Consider the following 15,462-nt stretch of genomic DNA (forward strand, 5'->3'; position numbering starts at 1 on the left):
ATGTGAAGCATAGAAACAGGCTACAGTTGACAGGGCATGGGATCTACCTACAAAGAGCTTATAATCAAGGAAATGAAAAAAACATAATGCTCACTGGGTATAAATCTACCACTTAAAGATAATTCTGATAAAAACTACATTATCTTCATGCACAATGTAAATGTAATAAACTGAAACAATATGCCCAACTAGTAATAGCAATTATTACTTTAAAGCGAACAAAAAGAATACAAATGTGTATTTCATGAGGCAATCATCATCAAGTCATTTCAATTAATTCTTAATAGACCTCTCCAGCTACATTTTGAGTCCAAGTCTTTCCCCAAACTCCCTCCCCACAAAGAAATACGTAACAGTTATTCCTCACATGTCTAGATCAGCACTGTCCAATAGATATAATGCAAGCCACATATCTAACTTAAAATTTTCTAGTAGCCACTATAAAAAGAAAGAAGTGAAATTAATGTTAATATTTTACTTAATATATCCAAAATAATATCAGGTTAATATGTAATGAACATAAAATTATTAATAAGATATTTTACATTCATTTTTTTCTAAGCCTTTGAAATCTAGTGTATATTTTACACTAACTGTACATCCCACACTAGCCACATTTCAATTGCTCATTTTTTTGTCATTATTTTCCAAAGTTAAAGTAATTCACAAATGGTAATCTTTTCAGCACTATAATAATTGCATAAGGAATACAGTACTCTCCAAGCTTTGTCAATAACCACCAGCAGAAATTAAGATAACATTATTCCCATTGAGGATGGCGCAAAACAGAAAAGTATATTTTAACTTTGCAGAATGCAACAGCAAAAATGAGGAAAGTACTGTGTCTATATCCTGGCATCCTGTTCTGCTGCTTTGTCCACTGGACCATTAAACAAAGCTGTGATTAGTGGGAGGGAAATAAAAATTACTATGGAAATGCTAATTCTGAACTGATATGAAAACATAAGCATACCTCTAAAACCTGTGATGGACCTCAGAATATCACAAAGTTCCCAGGAGAGTGTACCACAAAGTTAGCTGTGGATACAATTCTCAAGTCCCAATTTACATTTTTAGGTAGTATTGGAAGCAATTCAAACTTATATTTTGTTAAAGATTAAAGCATACCGTAGACATTGCAATTTCAAAAATTTTGTAAATAATATATACTGAGATACTGTCAAAACCCTAAACAATTCCTTTGTGTTAACCAAACAAGTGTAGTCAGTAACAACTGACCTTTTAAAACTAATCCCTGATGAGATTGTCTGAAGAAAAAAAAAAAGGTAATTGAGGAATGTCTTTTGAAACTTACTTCTCATATTAACATCTATAGGATTTATACTCGCAGCGTGAACTTTGATAATGACTTCATTTGGATAGTGTATCATTGGTATCATCATGTTCTGAGTAAATCGAAGCACTTCATTACTCCCATATTTATCTATCACCCAAGCGGGCATGACAGTGCTCCTTGGAGAGGTAGTACTAATCTTTCTAACTGAAGGCTTTTGTATAAATTGTCTTCTCCAGAAGCAAACCGCAGTGCATGCATTTCTTCTAAGTACACAGGTCTTCAGAAATCCCATCGTAAACAGTGGTTGAATTGCGTGCCCTAATTGAAAGGCACTTATACTGGCTCAAACCCTCACACCTGAATTCGGTCAAATTCTGCCAAACACTCTGGCCGGTTTCAAAGTTGAGAATTCAAAAATGAAGTTAGACTAATGGAGCAACTGAAGAAAGAGGAGTACGGAACTACTCTACTCTTCACATCTGAAATGCTCCAATTAACATTCCGGCCAGTATTCTGTCCATTCTCCTCCTCCCTTACACCCCCTCCCCTTAAAAACAAAAACAAAACCGCTGGAATCCTGCCCTGTCCCGGGAGCTCTCTGCGGGACAAGCCGACTCCGCTCGCGATTCGGATGTCAGAGAAATTCACACACTTCCAGGCTCCCGCCGCGACCCCCGGAGTCTCCTTGCCACCAGCTCTACTTCCCCGCAGGACTTCCTTAGCGGCGCCAGCCAATCGCGTGCAAAGATCATTTTCCTCGGGCTGCAATTCGACCAATCTGAGTACTCGGTGCTGACAGGTTCGCTGGGAAATGGCTGCGCCCATGTAATACCGGCAGCGGCAGCTGACCTTTCTTTTTCCTCCTTGACACCAAGCCCATGTGGTGGCGGGTGGGACACGAGGACCATGTTGGGCCGGACCCTCCGAGAAGTGAGTGGAATTGTCTGCTGAGGGCCCAGGGAGGTCGGGAAGATTCGCGGAGTCCTTGTTCACGTGGACGTGGCGTCCCCCGGCCGGCGTGCATCTTGGTCAGCCTCGCCGCTTCCTTCCCTGGAACTTGGTGGGGGATTCGGACCGCCGGGTTCTTAGGCTGTGCTCCTTATATCCGTTCAGGAATTAGGATCTCCGCGGGGGAGGCTTCTGCACCGCCGCGCTGTGGGGTGGAAGGGAACAGTGGCTTCTCTCGATTATTCGTTCGCCCTGGCTGCGTGGGGCCCTGGCCGGTCTCAGCCAGATATGGGGGATTTGGCTGGTCCACGTCAGTCTCTCTTGTCCGCTACACACATCTGATGCAGTCCTCACTAAGAAGCCCGCAAATCTGACCCTTGCAAAAGCCAAACTAGTGATTCTTAGCTTTTTTCCCTCCTGGACATATTCAAGCTTCAACTACCACCAAGATACCAATGATTCTCTTACCCGTGTCTCCATTAATTGGACATCGTTTTTGAACTCTAGGCTATATTTGTGAATGTCTAATGGACATCTCTTCCAAAACTCCCACAAGAGTTTGATGAATCTAACCAAAGCTGACTTCATCCTTGTAACAGAATCACCTCTTGCGTCTCAATCTCCATCATAAAAGACAAACAAAAACCTAATTATGGAATTCTTAATAGTCTGTTTTTAGCGGCACAACTGTTATCCCAGGTGCCCTTAGATTCTTCTTCATAGGTAATATCCAGTAAGTCACTAAACCGTGTTAGTTCTCTTTTGAACTTATGTCTGGGATCTGTTCTCTCACTTTATCCCTGCTGTTAGGGCTTTAGTTCCGATCTCCTTGCTTTCTGATCTCTCAACCTGCAGAGCTGTCTGCAGGCCCACTGCTATCAGAATCACCTCGGCCCGCCTTAAAACTATAGCTGTGTCCCACTCAGGAAGGTTAGTATGGTAAGGCCCAGAGTGTATGGTTTAACTTGGGTTCCAGGTGATTCTGCTGATAAGTAGCAATTGAGGACGTCCCCCGTCTTCCATCTTCATTTGTATCTTCACCTGGGAAGTCTTTTTTTTCTTTTTCCAGCTGGCATCCTTTTAGAAAGCTGTAAATTATGAGAACTTTAAATCCACAGGTTTTAAATAATAGTTATTCCCCTAAATACATTTTTGTTTTATTATCCTAAATTGTATCTTGTATACTGTCAGTGAAGAATCCAATTTGTTTTTAAAAATTAAAAAATTTTTAACTCCAAACTTGTTTTAAAATGAAATATAACCTAAAAAAATACGGTATTTTCTTTTTCTGCCCTTTCCCCCAACACTACCTTTTTTGTGCCACCCCTTCCTAATGTCCAGTGAGCCATTGTCAGAAACAACTTTTACCTCAAGGGGGAAAAGGGAAGCTGACCCAAGGGTAGTGAGGAAATTGCCTTGGCATGATTACTTTCACTTAATCACTCTTTTAACAGATATTTATCGATGCCTATTGTGTGGAAAACATTATTTGCTTATTTTCCCAGCCCATAATATATCTTCTGTCCACTCTGTTCTTTCCATATCATTGTACCAATGCCCTAAATTCTACCAATTAGAGATTAATTAATTTAGTACACATTCTATTTTAAATATGTAAAGATGCTTGGGAAGGGTGAATGATTTATTTATCCACTGTTGTGAATTATTATAGTTCAATCAGATTTCTCTCCATCACACCCTGGCTGAGATAATCAGTTAAGGAAAGGGAAAATTTTGCGGGGGAGGGGATTGAGGGAGGGGCTGGAAACTATGGCATTTTGAGACAATTTGGGGGGCCTAAGTGGAGGCTTAGGGCAGTAGGGGAGCCCTAGGAGGAAGCACTAAAAGGAGGTAAAATGCCAAATAGGAGGTATACCTGCTACTTGTAAATTTTACCCAGGTACACTCAGTAAGGGGGAAGAGTCTTACTTTCACCTTCCTTTCTTGTGGCGTGATCCCAGTGTTTCTAGGAACCAGATGCCAGGCTAATATTATTAACCCTAAAGTTATATTAAATGATTACTGTTATATTAAAGAAAGTTAATTATATATCCAGTAGCCTTCTTGGGGGTCTAGCCTAAGAACATTTAATTACTGTTCTATGGGAAAATAGCCTCCAAATTTTAAACAACTCAGTTATTCATTCAGTTAACATTTATTGAGCACCTCTGTGTTCCAGACACTGGGGATTAGCATTGAAGACAGTAATTCCTGCCCTCATGAAGCCTACATTTTTGTGGGGAAGCAGGCATTAAATAAGTTTCTTTGTTTAAGTAAATAATAGAATTTCAGGTAGTGTAGGTGCTATGAAAAAAGGTTAAGCAGGCTATAGTGTGCGAATTAGTTGGAGAGATGGATGTTTTAGATAGAGTGGTCAAGGAAGGTTTCGCTGACTGAGTGGGTGATATTTAGTAGAGACCTGAAGGGTGAGAAAGGTGAGCCCTGGGAAGATCTGGGAGAAGGGTGTTCCAGGCAGAGGAAAGAATAAAAGTGCAATGTCTCTGAAGCAAGAGCAAACTTGATGTGGTCAAGGAATAGCAGGAAGGCCAGCAGACCCAAGAGAACTGAACGAGAAGAGTAGTGGGAGATGAGGTTATAGATAAGGAGGAGCCGGATTACCTTTCCGGCCATGTTAAGGAGCGTGGATTTTATTCTAAATGTAATGCAGATCCTCTGGGAAGTTGTGAGTCTTTGGACATGATCTGACTTAAAAATTAAAAAGCTCCTTCAGGTTATTCAGGATTATGGTCTATAGGAAAGCAAGTAGGGAAGAAGAAGACCAGTTAGAAGGTCGTTGCATTGTCAAGAGCTGATGGCAGCATGGATAGGGTGATGGGAGGAGAGGTAATGCAAAGTGGGTGTTAGTTTTTTGTTGTTGTTGTTTTGGGGTTTTAAAATTTTATTTAGTTATTTATTTTTGGCTGTGCTGGGTCTTCGTTGCTGCCTGCAGGTTTTCTCTAGTTGCAGCGAGCAGGGGCTACTCTTCGTTGCGGTGCACGGGCTTCATTGCGGTGGCTTCTCTTGTTGCGGAGCACAGGCTCTAGGCACGTGGGCTTCAGTAGTTGTGGCACATGGGCTCAGTAGTTGTGGCTCACGGGCTTAGTTGCTCCACGGCATGTGGGATCTTCCTGGACCAGAGCTCAAGCCTATGTCATCTGCATTGGCATGCGGATTCTTAACCACTGCACCACCAGGGAAACCCAGGTGTTAGTTTTTTAAGGTATGGCTTTCTGGTGGATTGGATATGGGATTTGAGGGAAAAGAGATGAATCAAGGAGGATGCTTAGGTTTGGGGCCTGGGCAATTGGAGAAATGGTAACATTTATCAAGATGGGAAAGACTCTACAGGGAGCATGTTGTGAGGAGAAAGTTATCAAGACATGTTAATTTTGAGATGCTTCTAAAGATATCCAAGTGAAGATGTCAGTTAAGCAGGTGGATATAGGAACGTGGAGATCAAGAAAGAAGCTAGGTATGAGGATATAAATTGTCCAGAGTAGAGGACATAATTGAAGTTATATGGTCAGATGAGATCTGAGTGTAAATATAGAACACGGCCTAAAACTTTCCAACATTTAGGGGTCAGCGGTAGGAAGCAGAGCCCGCAAAGGAGACTTGGAGGAGTGGCCAGTAAGGCAAGAGGAAAACCAGGATGGCTTGGTGTCCCGAAGTACAAGTGAAAAAGAAGTGCTTCAAGGAGGGAGTGATGTCTTGTGTTGAATGCTGAGTGCTGCTGGACTGGGCCATGACTGCTGGATTTAGGAATGTGGAGGTTACTGGTGATCTTGATGTGCTATTTCTTGGAACAATGGCGACAAAAAGCATGAATGTTAAATGAGTGTGTTAAAGAGAGTACCAGTCAACCAGACACTCAGCTTTCAAGGGCTCTTCTATACCTTCAGCATTTATCAAGACAGTTTTTCTTTTGAAAGACAGTTCTTTTCCTAAGTGAAGCTTTGATGCTATCTGTAAAGTTAACAAAATGTTCTCTCTTTGCTACAGAGGAGTAAATGCTGTAACAGCCTGCATAGAGAAGTAGTAGAGTATAGTGGTCCAGAGCATGGGCTTTGGAAACAAGATCAGGCCTTGGTTGAATCCCAGCTCTGCTACTTCCTAGCTATGTGATTTTAAGCAGGAACTTCAGTAATTTATCTGTAAAATGGAAATAATATCAGCCTCTTAGTGTGGATATGAAGATTAAATGAAATACAAAACATCTAGGATAATGCCTAGAACCAAGTGCCATTATTAACACTAATTTTGTTACAGTGACAAAATTACTAGATTATATGTATTTACAGTTTTCTCTTCCCCTGTTTTCTAAGAAGAATGGTTCCTGAGGGAGATTTCTTAATTTTTCTAAGAAGGTATATTACTTTTCTACTGCTGTGTAACAAATTAGTATAAACTTTTCAGCTTAAAATAACACAGTCTTAAAACACACACACAATCTTATCGTCTCACAGTTTTGTGGGTCAGGAATGCAGGAATGGAGTAGCTGGGTTCTCTACTCAGAGTCTCACAAGGCTGAAATCAAGGTGTCAGCCAGAGCCGCAGTCTCTTTGGATGCCTTGGGATCCTCTTTCCACCTCACTGGTTGGCAGAATCCATTTCTTTGTGGTTGTAGGACTGAGGTCCCCGTATTCTTTCTTTCTTTTTTTTTTTTTTTAACATTTATTTATTTATTTTTGGCTGTGTTGGGTCTTCATTGTCGCACGTGGGCTTTTCCCTAGTTGCGGTGAGCAGGGGCTACTCTTTGTTGCAGCACGAGGGCTTCTCATCGTGGTGGCTTCTCTTGTTGCAGAGCACGGGCTCTAGGCACACAGGCTTCAGTAGTTGTGGCACATGGGCTCAGTAGTTGTGGCTCGCAGGCTCTAGAGCGTGGGCTCAGTAGTTGTGGCGCACGGGCTTAGTTGCTCCATGGCATGTGGGATCTTCCTGGACCAGGGATCAAACCCATGTCCTCTGCATTGGCAGGCGGATTCTTAACCACTGCGCCACCAGGGAAGTCCCTGTTCCCCGATTTTTTGCTGACCATGTGGGTAGTAGAGTAAATGAGCTCAGGGGACGAGATGTGGGATAATTAGAACTGAGGTTTGGGAGATGATACAGATGTTGGTAATGATATAGTCTGGGCTAATGACCATGTGAGCCGGTAACTGGGGTGAGGTGACGGAAGAGTTTGTGTGAAGTGAGGTCAGGAACGGAGAGGCCTGGTGTCCGTGTACCTGACTTGAATTTTGAAGTCAACAAAAAGAGCAATAGGAGCCATAGAAAAGAAGATTACAGCAAACCAGCTGCTAAAAACTTCAGTGAATGAAAAGGAGTATCAGGAAGACTGTAGATTAACACACCAGGGAGAGTTATATAATCTCCTTCAAGGCCTGTGCTTCAGATGAGCTGGGGGTTTTGAGAAAAGAGGGAAGAGAAAACTTTTCTAGTTGATTTCATCTTATATTCAGATATGATACCTTTAGTTTTGCTCCAGGAGAGCTGTACTATTTTTATGTCATAATCCTTACATCTAATCCATTCTAGCTAATTAGCATCTTTGTTTTCATTTCTCTTCTCCAATACCCTTATTGAGGTTGTCAAATCTAAATTTCCTAAAAATGATCCTAACAAAGATTACCATTTAAAATGAGTACTCCCAAAAAAATAAAAAATAAAAAAATAAAAAAAATAAAAAATAAAATAAAATGAGTACTCCCAAGGACTTCCCTGGTGGTCCAGGGTAAAGAATCCTCCTTCCAATGCAGGGGATGCAGGTTCCATCCCTGGTCGGGGAACTAAGATCCCACATGCCACGGGGCAACTAAGCCCATGCGCCACAACTACTGAGCTTGCGTGCCCCAACGAGAGAATCTGCATGCCACAAACTACAGAGCCCATGTGCTCTGGACCCTGTGCATGTCACAACTAGAGAGAAGCCCGCGCACCACAACTAGAGAGAAACGTGCACCACAAGGAAGAGCCCACGCTGCAACGAAAGATCCTGCACGCCTCAACAAAGACCCAGCGTGCTGCAACTAAGACCCAACGCAGCCAAACAAAATAAAGAAAATAAATACAATTTTTTAAAAATAAATAAAAAATAAAATGAGTACTCCCAGAACAGTAGGACGCGGCCTTAAAAAACTAAAAATAGAGCTACCGTATGATCTGCAGTCCCACTCCTGGGCATATATCTGGAGAAAACCATAATTCGAAAAAATACACACCCCTCAATGTTCATTGCAGCACTATTTACAATAGCCAAGACATGGAAACAACCTAAATGTCCATCAACAGATGAAAGGATAAAGAAGATGTGGTACATATATACAATGGAATATTACTCAGCCATAAAAAATGAAATAATGCCATTTGCAGCAACATGGATGGACCTAGATATTATCATACTAAGTGAAGTAAGCCAGACAGAGAAAGACAAATATATGATATTGCTTATATGTAGAAACTACAAAAAAAGAAAATTATACAAATGAACTTATATACAAAACAGAAATAGACCCGCAGACAAAACAAATTTATGGTTACCAAAGGGGAGGGGTGTGGGGGAGATGGATAAATTAGGAGCTTGAGATTAACATATACACACTACTATATATAAGATAGGTAACTATATACTTTATAGCACAGGGAACTATATTCAATACTACGTCATAACCTATAAGGGAAAAGAATCTGGAAAAAATAGATATATTTGTATGTATCACTGAATCACTGTGCTTTGCACCTGAAACCAACACAACATTATAAATCAACTATACTTCAATAAATAAAGAAAAAGAATGCTCCCAGACAGTCTCATTTCTTGCCCTTGTAACCATAACTGCAGTTCCTTACCTCTTATTCTCATATCACTTGGCAAGTCAGAAGACAACTTGGCATTAGGGGACTTGAAGGGAGACAAAGAAGAAGAGAAAATGGCAGGCATAATTTTCCTCATTTTTATAATTTTGCTCCGGGGTAGGCCTGTCTATATACCTCTCTGTGTCTCTAGCTTTCCGTTTTTGCTAGTTCTGACGCTTGCACTCAGCCTATTTACATAAGCCCACTCCATGTTTACAACATTACAATACACTGCTGTCGTTTCTTTTTCTCCAGTTTCTCTCTTCTAAAGAGTTTACATCTCATACAAACCGTTCAACAGAAATATCTCTTCTTGTTGCTAGGTTACCTCCTTTAAGTTGAGCCCAGCTGCCCCTCCCCATTCTGAACCCCTCCCCCAGCATCCCCATGGCAGCCCTTTCCTCCTCTTGTGCATCAGCGTTAGGGGTCCTCTCAATGGCCTATTTGCACTGCTTTTCTGGCTTAAAACCCTCAGACCTAAGAATACCACCACTTTGATGATTTATTCAACAGCCTAGAGCAGATCATTTGCAGATTTTCCCCTAAATGCAAATTCCTATTGCTTGATGCATATAGGACACGTGGAAGTACAGTCAGCATACAGGACAAGCTAAGCTTCCACTGGTGCAGAGAGAAATGGTGAAGGAGCAGTTAGTTACCTGTTAAATTTTAATATTACTACCTGTTAAGTTACTCTTTACTATTTCTGTGACTTTGGACACATCACTTAACCTCTCTTAGCTTCAGTTTCTTTATCTATAAAATGAGGTTAATAATACCTAACTTAAGTGGTTGGGGTTTTTTTGATTTTTTAATAAATTTATTTATTTTTTGGCTGCATTGAGTCTTCGTTGCTGTGCACAGTCTTTCTCTAGTTGCAGCGAGCGGGGGCTACTGTTCGTTGCAGTGCGTGGGCTTCTCATTGCGGTGGCTTCTGTTGCTCTAGGTGCACGGGCTTCACTAGTTGTGGCTTACGTGCTCAGTAGTTGTGGCTTGCTGGCTCTAGAGCGCAGGCTCAGTAGTTGTGGCGCACGGGCTTAGTTGCTCCATGGCATGTGGGATCTTCCCGGACCAGGGCTCGAACCCGTGTCCCCTGCATTGGCAGGCGGATTCTTAACCACTGTGCCACCAGGGAAGCCCTAAGTGGTTGTTTTAAGGGCTAAATAAAGTAATAATGAATCTAAAGCAACAACAGTGCCTGGCTCTTGGTAAATATTCAGAAAATGTTACTTTTCCCCCCATCCCCCTTGTCTGAGCTACCATCTTATCCAACTCTTTTCAGATGGTCTCTAAAGACTTGGTATCATCTTTGACTTCTTGTTATTCATTCCTTTTATTCAATTAGTAAGTATTTATTATTACTTCCTGAAGGAAGTATTACAAGTCATCACTTCACCTTAGGCTTTACTTACTGTCAATATGCAAGGTCTGGTCACTTGAAGTGCAGTTTATTTTAACGCGTTCTTTACTAGCCTTCCTAATGCATCAAAGACAGAGTTTTAGAAAAGCTTGTTTTTAGTTGGCTTTTGAACCCATATTTTACAAGCATTTCTCTCAATTTGTAGTGGCTCTTGCTTGAATTCTCCAATAGATAAAAAGGTCTATTTAATAAAGATCACTTATTTGGGGCCATAAAGTCCTGTAATGCCTTGTCTAGTTCATTCTGTTTTTTGCACTGTGGATGGCCTGTGTTGCAGCTAAGCTTCTCTCTGTACACTATCTACCCTAACCCATGATTCACCCACACTGGGCCTCTCCTTCTCCTAGACAGGGCGGCTTACCTAAACCAGCGATCTTGTTTGTTCAAGCCTGATGTAGAGTTCCTCAGCTAGGGCTATGACTGTGGTGTCCTCCAACCCATCTTTCAGCTGACCAATGTTACCCTTATTCACCACCCTAAGTAAGTGTAGACTTGATAGGTTCTCCTGGTTTTGAATCCAAGCCTCACTTTAAATTTTTATACTCAACCACTCTATCTGCACGCCTCAGTGTAACATTTGAAACTTCTGCAGACTTGGCAAAGGGTTTTTGAATTGTGTATACTCTAGGTTTCTGCGGCACTGAAACAAGGCCAAGTTACTCCAACTGAGCTCTGTCAAAGATGTCTCTCCCTTATCAAGAAGACCAAGTTTCTAAATGCTTACATTACTGTATCAGAAGAGGTGGCCTTAAAGCAAGCTGAAGAATCAGAGAAAAGATATAAGAAAGGTAAATTACTTTGAATTATACTTAATTGTGACATCCCAAGAGAAAGAGTTTAATTGGATGTAGCAGTCTCCATTTGGCAAGTGGAGCTTTAAACATAAGAAATTCCCTTATTTAAAGAACTGGGGAATTCCCTGGCGATCCAGTGGTTAGGACTCCGAGCTTCCACTGCTGGGGGCCCAGGTTCAGTCCCTGGTCGGGGAGCTAAGATCCTGCAAGCCAGCCGGCATGGCCAAAAAATTTTTTAAATATAAATAAATATATACATACATAAAAGAACTGGCCATGAGGTATAATAAAAATGAGGCTAACGGGTATAATGTCCAACTGTAATAATTTCTAACACAAATTTGATTTCTGAAGATGTATCTTTAGCAAAAACTAGTAGTTATTTTAATAACTATTATTAATATCTGTATTTTGAACTAGATACTGGGTTGGCCAAAAAGTTCATTTGGCTTTTCCCATAAGATGCTATGAAAAAACCCTAACAAACTTTTTGGCCAACCCAGTATTTCTTCTATTCTTTTGGCTTTTTAATGCAGGTCACTCACTTGGGGATTTAGATGGAATTCCTGTTGCGGTAAAAGACAACTTTAGCACGGCCGGCATTGAGACAACATGTGCGTCAAACATGCTGAAAGGTAAAGTTTAACTGACCGGAGCATTGTTTTATAAAACTAGGTATTTTTCAGTTTAAATTAAAGATAAGATACTAAAGCACAAAGATATTCTCAGACTGATTATATTTGCAAAGGAAATAACTTAGGGTAGAATATTACCTTTTTACTATTTGCTCTTTCAGAATGCAAAATTATTCTTCAGGGGTAGGCCTGCTTAATGGATGCATCCTACTTAGGAAGACTTGATAACTGACCACAAACATGCTAAGTGACCTCTAACACCCACTCGTTGGTAACACAGAAATAAGTATAAAGTGGCTGTCATTCCCCCTCTTTTGCAAATGGTATGAGGATTTATTAGCATCTACTGTCTGGTTTTTTTTTTTTTTTGCGGTACGCGGGCCTCTCACTGTTGTGGCCTCTCCTGTTGCGGAGCACAGGCTCCGGATGCGCAGGCTCAGCGACCATGGCTCACGGGCCCAGCCGCTCCGCGGCATGTGGGATCTTCCCGGACTGGGGCACGAATTCGTGTCCCCTGCATCGGCAGGCAGACTGTCAACCACTGCGCCACCAGGGAAGCCCTGTCTGGTTATTTTTATCTCCTGACTCCTCCATCTATCACTATACTTAGTATAGTGAAGCTTAGTTTTATTTTTTAAAGTTTAGTAGGTCAAAAAGGAATCATATTTATCAAGATATTTGGATCCAAGGAGGAAAAAGAAATGGAAAAAGCATATTTAGGGTACTGTGCACTAAAACTAACATTCTATGAGGTGTATGCCCCAAGTTCCTCTGATAGGTAGACTTGTTAATTGTCTGGGAATATACACTAGATAGAGGAAATTTTAATTGACAATGAAGATCTATTCCTGCTGGAAATGGATAAAAATTACCATGGTATTTGCACATCTGAGAAGAGAAAGTCAAGTACAATGAGCAAAATAATGATTTGTGATTAGTTTCAAATGAATTGGGTACATCTCAGTCAATACTTTGTAGTACTAACTGTTAAAAGTCAATTGTTTTAGGATGTAAAGACAGAATATATAGACTTTCTTTGGAAAACATATAGCAATTAGCAGTAGAAAAAATTAACTTTCAGAAGAAAGTACAACCTACTACTTAAATTAGGAATAATTAACATGTCAATATGAATTGCTTAATTGCAGTTTAAAATTTTGTTTCTTGTATATGATTTACGTGTTCCCTGTTTTCTTTCCTATGATAAAAATTACTGAATTTTTAAGAGGACAGGGGCAAGGTAGGGGAGGGGATTAAGAGGTACAAACTACTGTGTATAAAATAAGCTACAAGAATATATTATACAGCACAGGGAATTTTATCATAAAATTCCAACATTTTATAATAACTTTAAATGGAGTATAATCTATAAAATTTTTGAATTACTATGTTGTACACCTGTAATATAACATTATAAATCAATTATACCTCAATTTTTTTAAAAAAGAAGAAAATAACTGAATTTTTTTCAGGTTATGTACCACCTTACAATGCTACAGTAGTTCAGAAGTTGTTGGATCAGGGAGCTCTACTAATGGGAAAAACAAACTTAGATGAGTTTGCTATGGGGTAAGTAAAATTGAAATTTTCTCTTCTTGTATTTCTTTCATCTGCATCTTTAATTTCATTAAGTGTAGGTACCTAAAAGTAGTGAGGTGATTTCTTGAGGACTCTAATGCCAGTTTCTCAGACCCTCCATGAGATTTTGTTCTGCTAATAGGTCATATCTCATTTTAGTTTTAATTTGTATTTCCCTGATGACTAACGATGTTAAACACCATGTGTTTATTTTGCTACCCATATATCTTCAGTGAAGTATCTATTCAAATCTTTTGCCCTTTTTTAAAAGTTGCCTTGTCTTCTTACTGAGTTATAATAGTTTTTTCCATATATTCTGGATTCAGGTCCATTATCAGATAGGTGATTTGAAAATATGTTCTCTGAATCTCTGGCTTGTCGTTGCATTCTCTGAACATGCCTTTCAAAGAGTGAAAGTTTCTAATTTTGATGAAGTCCAGTTCATCATTTTCTTTAATGACTTATGTTTTTGTCTTTTCAAAGAAATTGTTACCTTTCCCAAGGTCATAAAGGTTTTTATCCTATGTTTTCTCCTAGAAGTTTTATAGTTTCAGTTCTTACATTTAAACTTGTGATCCAGTTGAGTTAATTATTTTGTACATGATATGAAGAAAGCCAGAGTTCAGTTTTTTTACATATGTCTGTCCTATAGATCTGGGACTATCTGTATAAGAATTCAAATTAAATTACTTTGATTCCTTTGGCAAAAATCAGTTGAACAGGGGCTTCCCTGGTGGCGTAGTGGTTAAGAATCCACCTGCCAATGCAGCGGTCCCGGGTTTGAGCCCTGGTCCCAGAAGATCCCACGTGCCCCAGAGCAACTAAGCCTGTGCGCCACAACTACTGAGCCTGCGAGCCACAACTACTGAAGCCCGTGTGCCTAGAGCCTGTGCTCCGCAACAAGAGAAGCCACCAGAATGAGAAGCCCGTGCACTGCAATGAAGAGTAGCCCCCGCTCGCTGCAACTAGAGAAAGCCCGCGCACAGCAACAAAGACCCAATGCAGCCAAAAATTAATTAATTAATTAAAAAAAAAATCAGTTGAACACATATATAGGTTCATTTCTGGATTCTGTTTTGATCTGTGTATCCAGTATCACGCTATCTTGATTATTGTAGCTTTATAGTAAGCCTTGAAATTAGGTAATAAGAGTTCTTCAACTTTGTTGTTCCTCTTCAAAATTATTTTACGTATGCTAGATCCTTTGCGTTTCCATATAAGGTTTAGAATTGGCTTACTAATTTCTACAGAGAAGCTTGATAGGATTTTGATTGTGGTGGTATTGAATTTATAGATCAAGTTGTAGAAAATTGACATCTTAATATGTGCCTTCTGACCTATGAATTCTGTATATCTTTCCATTTAGAGTTTAATTTTTCTCAGCAATATTTTTATGATTTCTGTATATAAATCTTGCACATTTGATCTGTCTCCAATTATTTCATGTTTGTTTGTTTTTTGCGGTACGCGGGCCTCTCACTGTTGTGGCCTCTCCCGTTGTGGAGCACAGGCTCCGGATGCGCAGGCTCAGTGGCCATGGCTCACGGGCCTAGCCGCTCCGCGGCATGTGGGATCCTCCCAGACCGGGGCACAAACCCATGTCCCCTGCATCAGCAGGTGGACTCTCAATCACTGCGCCACCAGGGAAGCCCTATTTCATGTTTTTTTAATGTTATAGAAAATGGTGTTTTCTTTTCAATTTCTAATTGTTTAACATTGTTCGTTTATAGAAATGTAATTGACTTTTTAATTTTTTTTTATTAAAAAAAATTTTTTTTGGCTTCCCCATGCGGCATGTGGGATCCTAGTTCCCTGACCAGGGGTGGATCCTAGTTGCCCCTTGCAGTGGAAGTGTGGAGTCCTAACCACTGGACCACTGGGGAACTTGCCTCTTAAAACTTCTGATTAACAGAGGAATTCCTTCAAAAGACTACT

At 40.3% G+C, this 15,462-nt stretch overlaps 2 protein-coding genes across 4 annotated transcripts in view; one reads left to right on the forward strand and one right to left on the reverse strand.

The window, feature by feature from the left end:
* RTN4IP1 (reticulon 4 interacting protein 1) overlaps positions 1-15,462 on the reverse strand; it is a 103,062-nt gene that overhangs the window by 41,286 nt on the left and 46,314 nt on the right. For 2 of the 3 annotated variants that reach the window (XM_079939491.1, XM_079939490.1), the window contains exon 1: positions 1,316-1,959. The exons of the other annotated variant lie outside the window; for it this stretch is intronic. In XM_079939491.1, the coding sequence (XP_079795617.1) occupies positions 1,316-1,589 (274 nt within the window). In that variant the 5' untranslated portion in view covers positions 1,590-1,959. Of the gene's footprint in view, positions 1-1,315; positions 1,960-15,462 lie in introns of those variants that run through there. 3 annotated transcript variants of the gene reach the window in all.
* The window catches only part of QRSL1 (glutaminyl-tRNA amidotransferase subunit QRSL1), a 32,800-nt gene continuing 19,437 nt past the window's right edge, over positions 2,100-15,462 (forward strand). The window contains exons 1-4 of the mRNA XM_079939208.1: positions 2,100-2,227; positions 11,149-11,308; positions 11,851-11,949; positions 13,422-13,518. Of these exons, the coding sequence (XP_079795334.1) occupies positions 2,204-2,227; positions 11,149-11,308; positions 11,851-11,949; positions 13,422-13,518 (380 nt within the window). The 5' untranslated portion in view covers positions 2,100-2,203. The remainder of the gene's footprint in view (positions 2,228-11,148; positions 11,309-11,850; positions 11,950-13,421; positions 13,519-15,462) is intronic.

Source organism: Stenella coeruleoalba (genome assembly GCF_951394435.1).
Source record: "Stenella coeruleoalba genome assembly, chromosome: 12".
NCBI classification, from domain to species: Eukaryota; Metazoa; Chordata; class Mammalia; order Artiodactyla; family Delphinidae; genus Stenella; species Stenella coeruleoalba.